We start from the raw sequence: 8,199 nt of genomic DNA, 5'->3' as shown, positions 1-8,199 counted from the left end.
ATTTTAGTATGTATGAGATCATTCATCAATATTACCTATTGCCCACAACTGTGTGACAGATTGTAATATCTATCAATAAATAAATCTATCAAGTTTAAAAAAAAAAAAAAAAAGAATGACATTGAATTCAAAATTTTAAAATGGTTACTATAGTTTTACTTTTACTTGGTTATTTATGAAACATATAGTAATTACTTTCGTTTATTTATATATGAAACCCATAGTTAGGGAATAGCGTCCATTAAATATTATGAATCCGAATATTCGACGGAATTTTAAACCCGTTTTATGGTTCCCTGAGTCTGAGGGTGTTTGTGAATATGTCGTACGAAACTGATATTACGTTTTTAAGGCAGCCTTATAATGTTTTTTACCTTAAACCACCACCATTACACCAATCTTTTTTGTCTTTACCTGACCACTGTTTATTGGCATAATCTCGTATTTCTCCATTGGGTCCCCAGAGTGTAATCTGATTCCTCGCATTTCTCTCAAATATTTTCTCTTCCTGCAAGAAATAATATTTCAGTTTTGAGATGTAGAAAACCTAAAATACTATTTTCAACAACTATTTTATACAATCTATTATTTAATAAATGAAAAAATTAAAGTTGAGATAGACACATTTCTCTGATTAGATTATCTCTTTTGAAAATGATAAATTAAATTGTTGGCAACCATAACGCTTCATATAGAGAAATATTCAAAACAGCAGTAATAAATACGAATATAAAATTGGTTTCTAATTAAGTGGGTAGTTCATTGGTAAGGCATTGGGCTACTAACTTCAAGGACCTGGGTTTGAATCCGGCTGTGGCAGATAATTATTTTCTGTTTCACTGTAGCCATGATTCAGCCCTGTGGGTTTGGAAGCACTCCGAGGCCCACAAAATCTGGTGATCGAGCGAGATTCTGATCAAATCACCTCCTTGCACAATCGTTGGTCTAGAAAAAGTACTTCCTTACAAAGAACTGCTGCCCTAATCCTTCATGGGTTGTAGCGGTAAAGATTTAATTTTTTTTATTCTTTTTATAATAATCTTCAATATGATTAATATTTATTGGATATTCGAAGATCTAGTAATAATCAAACCCCTGGCTCTTCCTGTGTGTCTGTAATAATTTAATTTTTACTTTCCTTTTCACCTAGGTTGGAAGAGTATTACAATAGGGATAAATTTTTAAAGTGCTGTTTGTAACGGATCTATCCTGAGTCCTATTATGTTATATTATTTTGAAAGAAAATTAAATTGTCTTCAAAATAATTTTAATAAATCATCAAATTGGACCAATACTAGTAAAGTTACAACGTATTGAATTTTATATCCATTTTGTTTTATTATTTCATATTTAAAATTGTATTAAATATATACAATAAGTAAATGTGAGTTATATTAATGAAATGATACAGACATGTGGAGAATCTACCCATTGGTAGAACTCCAATAACATTTTTAGAGAAAAGGATCTCGAGGCCATCTTCTTTTCAGTCGCCTAGGAGGATTATCAGGTATTAAAGGAGTTGCCTGGCTAGATATAAATGGGTTTGGATGTTTGGGAAGTTTATCATGGAAGAATTGGTATCTGGTTCTAGCCAATTTGGCAAAATACAGTACAATGAGGATCCTGATGAATGACTGGATTTGTGACAAAGTAAGGAGCATTAAGGATTTTAGTCATGTAGATCAGTCATTTGTAATGGATTGAAAGTTTAGACCGTTTGTCTAGTAAATGTTCTAATAGTTGGAACCGTCGTGGTCATGTTTTAAAAGTAATTTGCTGTTTTCCAGGGAAATCCGTTCACTTTCGGTTTATTAATTTTTCGTATAATTCAAATGCTATAAATCTCAAATATTATAAAACATAAAATCTTCACCGGAGCAATATTACTGAAGATACAACATGAATTATTTATTATATTGGTCTTTGCAAGTAATGTGGTAAGGGAAGGCATGCGGATGGACACACTAGATATTTTTGTGTATTTTCAGTTTTATTGCAATTTTATTTATTTTTTAAAAGTTCAGTTTTAATAATTTATGGAAGATATGAATTTTTCTATTATTTTCATTTTTTATTGTGCCTTATACTCTATAAAAAAATAGCATTTACTTACTAGTGGCGTAGTAGCAATTCGTTTTGCAGAATTAATCCAGTTACCCAATAGAAATTTACGATTGCTCGCTAATATAGTTTCTAAGCCATCTAGGAGTTCAAGGAACGTTGCTGATTTTTTCCTATAAAAATAATTACTTTTTCAATTCAAACAACTCAAATACATGCTTCAGGCAAAATAATGACAATACTCACCGTAAAGCAGTTAAATTTCCTTCAACGTATGCATCATAAATGTCTATGAACAATTCGTTTGCTTTAAGCTGCAATGCCTGTCTTGTAACATCTACAAGATCCACTAAGAATGTCTCTGTCATTAATCTTTCTGGTATTTCAGAAGAAGCCTGCAGTAGTTCTGTCCAAGCATCATAAACATCAGTTTCGCTGTACCATAGCTAGCAATATGCAATGAATACATGAATTATTTCATATATTAGGTTAATAAATTATTTAAGCTTAAAGAGTTGTCTTTTTTTACGTCATCAGATGCCATGTTAAGTCGGGGATGCTGGACTACAGTGTATTTTCCATGTTGGGCTTCATCACCGGTGTAGTTGTAAACGGATTGCTAGAAACAAATTTATAGTCATATTATCTTCAATTATTTTTTTTTTCCTGTAGTTCATTTCTACATACAAATGTATGAATGTATGAGCATAGACAAAAAATTAAACCATTAATGCAATGCTTATGGGTGAGATTAGTATAGTTAAAGTAATATAAAGTGTTTATAGATTTGTTCTCTATAATAACATGAATAAATAATATTTAGCTGCTCACCTTTAATAAATTCCAAGCATTTTGGGTGTGTATATTTTGTATTCCGTATCGTCGCCTTGCGTAATTGCTAAACCTGAAATATATTGGAATGTTAGGAAGGGTATAGAGAATATAACTATTATCTTTTTACCATGCAAATATTTATAATACATTTTGAAAGAAGTTTGGTAGAAACCTAAATCGTAAATAATGAATTTTTGACGCCTGTGGAAAACTATTTTTGAATGAAATTAGCAGAATATTTATACATGTGCTGTACCTATATGTTTCAATACATTCACAAAAGTCGTTCTAAGCTCTTGTATTTATGTTCAATAAAAGTATCTTTAATAAATTACATCATGTTCATAGAAAATAATCTTTCTTTTTTGTTGAATTAAAATTACCAATTATTTGATGAAGTTAAAACAGTCAGGTTTCCCTTTATTTTTTTGGCTATATAAAACAAAAAAAAAACAAAATGCTATTTATTCTGTTTCATTTTCTCAGTTGAAAAAAGATTATATCCTTGGAAAAAAAACAAACCAAATAATTATTTCGATAAACAATATTTTGAGTGCTCAAAACCACATAATAAAACCTAAAGAAAAAATCAACTGAACAACCTATAATCCCGTATTATATTCAATAAGCGCCATCTCTAATATGAGGAGACTAGGAATAATTTGGGCAAAACGTAATTGAGATTACTAAATACAGTCAAATGTAATCGCAATTACATTGGTTCAACTAATAATTCTAATTTCGGAACATTATTACAATTACAGTGCTTCATTAGTTGAAATTATTAATCAAAATTATTATTTCATTAACTAATTTTAAATTACAACAGAAAATAATTGTGATTGACATTACTCATTGCCTAATTCTGTCATAGGAGAAAATAATATTAGTCCACGTTGAGAAAATTGTAATAGCAGTGCTTAATTATGAGGAGTGAGAAGTACTGTCAAATGGTGAAATCAATTCCAATTGGGCCGTCTTTAGCTCAAGTGGTTGAGGTGCAGGTCTTTGCAGCCAGGCAACTGCGCGGGCGCATAGAGTATAAAGAAAGCTTCATTTCTTGTTTTTTATAATTTCATTACTATATAATGAACATAAATTCTGACTTTGACTTCCGTCAAAACAGCCCTGACGAAGCCCTGCAACATGGGCGAAACGTTGGCTCAAATAAAAATAGTACACCAATTTTACTATTTGAGTTTTATTTGATCGCACCCGGACCAAATTCCATTTATAAATTCATTATAATGTTGATTTTAAGGCATCATATAACAGTATCAGTAGGGAAGCTCTACTGGAACTGTTTATCAAGGTGACAATGAATGGGATTGAGCGTCCATTCATAGTACAATCTGAACTAAGTGAGGCCCAAGAGAGTTAGAGGTTTCCGAACATTCGACCCAATATTTGGGCAAACATTCGTAGCATCCTGTGACAGCTGTGATAATACATTGCAATATGGATCGGAATCATGGTTCTCGAAATATTCTTAACATAGTGATAGAGGCAACATATAGTGCTAAATTTTGAAAAAAAAAACAGAAGGCTCCACCTTTATTGGTAGAAACCAAGACTCGCATAAGAGACTAGTATTGTTCTAAAAGTAAACAACTATTTTGCTATGACTTAAAAGAAAAAGGATTCGCAACTTTTTTGAAATACACTTTCCACTTTCAAAATAAAAAAAAATTTAGAATAAGACTTGAAAGTTTATTTTGATAATTTGCAGAAAGAAAATCTTAATTCTGATAGCAGAAAAATAAAAGGGTATGGAGTACTAAAAGCGATAATACTTAACTATCAATATTATATGATTAATAATGAATAAAACATTAAATTGTAAAGAGGTTTTTGTAACACATTCTTATAATTCATGCTCGTAATCTTATATTATATTTATTTGTTTAGATTAAACACACCAATTATATGAATAGATTAAATCGACCATCAGTGAAACAAATTTTAATCGTATATTTTATCTATTTTGCTTATTATGTTATTTATTATTCAGAAGCATACCATTCTGTAAGGTTTGCTGGTTCTTTCCTCCAAAACATATCCATTAGCAAATCATAAATGACATAGTTTTGATTAATACCCTCAGGTGTTATTCCAACCCCCACCAAGGTGGAGTTGTCAAATTCTCTAGCTTCAAATATATTCTAAAAAAAAATATTAAATTCTATTAAAAAAGAAAAATTCATGATGAAAGTAATAGATATGAGGTATTTTTACATTGTTGATGAAATCGGAGGAACCGTGCAATCCCAATGTTCCTCCAAAATTATGAAGCATACACCAAATAAATGGTTGTCCAAAAAAGGAATCCATTATGGTGTATTGAGGATTTATTTCTGCTTGTAAATCAAGAACTAGAAATTTACCCTGGAAAAAAGAAAGATGTAGGTAAACAGTTAAGTGTGATTTAAATCAACATAAATTATAATTATAAATTGAGTTTGTGGATATAGGTGGTTAATAATCATGCTTTAATAAGTTCTAAGTAGTACGTCTGTTAGAGAATAATTGCATTTAATCGTGACAATTTCCGGAAAAATCTGCAGGAATATATGGTACAAGAAAATTAATATGATGTCTGTCAAATTGATTATTGAATTTCTAAAAAAAAAATATTTTTGATTAGTCCAGATAAGCTTAGCCTTGAAGTAGTATTTATTTATTTATTATTGTAGTTGTAGTTATTTATGTATTCACTTTTTATCTTTTCATGGAATCCATGCAGTCATTAGCTGTCAAACTTTGACTTACAATAGATATAGAAGTTAAAAATGCCTTTGCTCTCTTCTTTGTCCAAAAAAGAAAATCATGTTTAAACAACCATCCCTGGAGCATCCTGTAAAAATGAATTTACTTACTGTGGGTATAGATGTTAAAAAGGACTGAGATCTATTCAATGACCAAAACTCTGTTTGCAGAAATGTCCATGATTGGAGCATCCTAAGAAAAATATTTATTAATGTCGCAAGTGGATAAACATTTTTGAGAGAAAAAAACAAAACAATAACTATAAAATTAAAAAAATCAATTTGTGCTCTCACTCTCTCCTATCCCCTCACCCTCTTTCATTCTATTTGTATTTGTGGATCATTCTTAAATAAACTGTCGATATAAAAATCTGGAAAAAAAAATGTTATAAAAAAGAGTTTTGCTCCAAAAAAAATTTTTTTCCCCATTGGTCAAAGTAACTACTAATTATTACATTTTTTCGGTATTTATCCACCTTTTGGTTTATGATTTTTACTAATTAAGGCGATTACTATTAAAAAATAAATTGTATTTTAAATTTGAGATTTAACGTTGCATGGAATGAAGAATTAAATAATTAAATTAAAAACATCAGTCCACCGTACATATGATCGTTTCTTGGAAGTCTTTCGGACAGTTAATTTAAGACCATCATTTAAGGAATTTGAAATGCGTACTTTGCTAAATATGGCGTCCTTCTTCGGGTAACTCATAATCTATGCATTTCACGAAGAAACGAGAGAAGAAAAGAAAAGAGTACTACAGAATTTAAGAGCTTTGAATTTCCTATAGAGGTAATGTAAAGTTGTTAGTATGCAAGAGTGTAAGGGGTCGTAACAGCGTTTGGACTTGGAGGCGTATACCAGGGAGCTAACCTTGGGTTATACTTTGTTTATCCTTTACACCAGTTCTTTGTGTCTAATTTTGCTAAAATTATAGCAGTTCTAGAACATATCACGAATCGGATAGTTTTTCGATTAAATGCAAGGTTTCAAAGTTATGGACAAAAATCTGAAAAAAAAGTGCAAATATTTCGCTATTTCTCCCCAATTTCTGAGAACCTGCCTGGTGATTTTGTTTTTAACTTTAAATTTGGTCTCATCACCCCCCCCCAAAAAAAAAAAACATAGAAGCGCAGAAAACTCAATTGCTTCGACTTTGTCATTTAATTGGACCACTTAGATGGCATCAGTTTTGAAAACACAACCAAGTATGTCGTTAGTGAGGGCAATTTATCTTTTACGGACACGTGCTATATTCGCTCATCCTATCAAAATTTTACAATTACAAAATTTAAATTTCATTTATAAAGCATTGGCTTTAAAGCTACTGACCGGCATTGTGTGTTCAGATGAGGATTATAAAAATTTTAAATGGTTTCTAGCTTGAAGTCTTTTCGTTGCCATCTCATAATTTTTCAATGAAAGGAGTCTCGGTAAAGATAGCCCATAGCTTCCCACCAATCCCTCCTAACTGTCTCTCCCATGTCCAACATTCGAAACAACAGTTTTTTTACTATATCCAAAAAACTAAGTTTTTTAGAACTAATTATCCCATCCGTTTATAAACATTTAATAGCTCAAAATGTTTTATGATTTAAAACGAATTGAATGCAGATTGAGGCTTTAAAAAAATAAAATAAAAGTACATTTTCCCAAGTTTCTATAAAATCTGAGAACAATGAAGCAACAGTTTGTTTGAAAATGATCCATGTTTGAATTGTAAGGACTACAGATATATATCGAAGCACATGAACATACTAATAAAACAATGAATTGTTTTAAAAATACAATATATATTTCTTGAGGTTGATGAAATGGACATTTGATATTTGGACATAAAGCAAAACAAATAAGGTGTCCGTAAGCAATTTGAGACTTCATCAAAAGACATACAAAAGCCCATTATCTCAAAAACATTAAAATAAAAGATAATTCTTGTTACAACAATATCAATATCACTCAGTCTCAATACACAAAACAATAAACATATTGACGATGTGGATATGGCAGACAGAAATATATTGGAGTATAATAAAACTATACGAACCAAATTCCATGAGGATCTGTCGAATTTATGGATTCATATATTGATCTTCCTATTCTTTGTAGGTAATCCAAGTCCCCAGAAGATGGTAACATTTCATTAAATGGATCACAATTATATATATGATCAGTTCCGAATTCTTGAATGTACTATAATGATAATACTTAATCAGTTTTGAAATTAATATAAGTTCATCATTAAAAGTTATTATTAAAGACTATACCTCATTCAGAAATAGAGAGCCAACATTATTAAAAGTAGGGTCATCAGGTGCCAATATGTATGGGCTGAAAGGAAAGAATAATAAGAGTTTGAATAAATTTCAAAGCGTGTTATAATCTCATTCATATGAACCTACTGCACTAGGGAAGTATCCAAATAAAAATATATCTAATAATTAATAATATTTTATTCTTATTAATTTTATAATGGTTATAAATCATGCCACTGAAGAATTATGAGCATTGTGGTGTAAGGAAAAATATTTTT

General features: G+C 30.3%; 1 protein-coding gene across 2 annotated transcripts in view; it reads right to left on the bottom strand.

Moving 5' to 3' along the window:
• The window catches only part of LOC106692886 (alpha-N-acetylglucosaminidase), a 27,785-nt gene that overhangs the window by 3,810 nt on the left and 15,776 nt on the right, over nucleotides 1-8,199 (bottom strand). Inside the window, exons 7-16 of one of the 2 annotated variants that reach the window (XM_014439119.3) lie at nucleotides 7,934-7,997; nucleotides 7,714-7,859; nucleotides 5,668-5,752; nucleotides 5,134-5,283; nucleotides 4,918-5,060; nucleotides 2,896-2,968; nucleotides 2,594-2,683; nucleotides 2,311-2,510; nucleotides 2,117-2,237; nucleotides 415-508 (exon numbers count right to left, since the gene is read on the bottom strand). In XM_014439119.3, coding sequence (XP_014294605.1) covers nucleotides 415-508; nucleotides 2,117-2,237; nucleotides 2,311-2,510; nucleotides 2,594-2,683; nucleotides 2,896-2,968; nucleotides 4,918-5,060; nucleotides 5,134-5,283; nucleotides 5,668-5,752; nucleotides 7,714-7,859; nucleotides 7,934-7,997 — 1,166 coding nt within the window. Of the gene's footprint in view, nucleotides 1-414; nucleotides 509-2,116; nucleotides 2,238-2,310; nucleotides 2,511-2,593; nucleotides 2,684-2,895; nucleotides 2,969-4,917; nucleotides 5,061-5,133; nucleotides 5,284-5,667; nucleotides 5,753-5,774; nucleotides 5,857-7,713; nucleotides 7,860-7,933; nucleotides 7,998-8,199 lie in introns of both variants that reach the window. The other variant, XM_014439128.3, reaches the window with a different exon arrangement.

Source organism: Halyomorpha halys, unplaced genomic scaffold (genome assembly GCF_000696795.3).
Source record: "Halyomorpha halys isolate HHAL.00 unplaced genomic scaffold, Hhal_1.1 Scaffold6.1, whole genome shotgun sequence".
NCBI lineage: Eukaryota > Metazoa > Arthropoda > Insecta > Hemiptera > Pentatomidae > Halyomorpha > Halyomorpha halys.
Note: the sequence above shows the minus strand (reverse complement) of the source record. Positions and strands in the feature narration are given on the sequence as shown.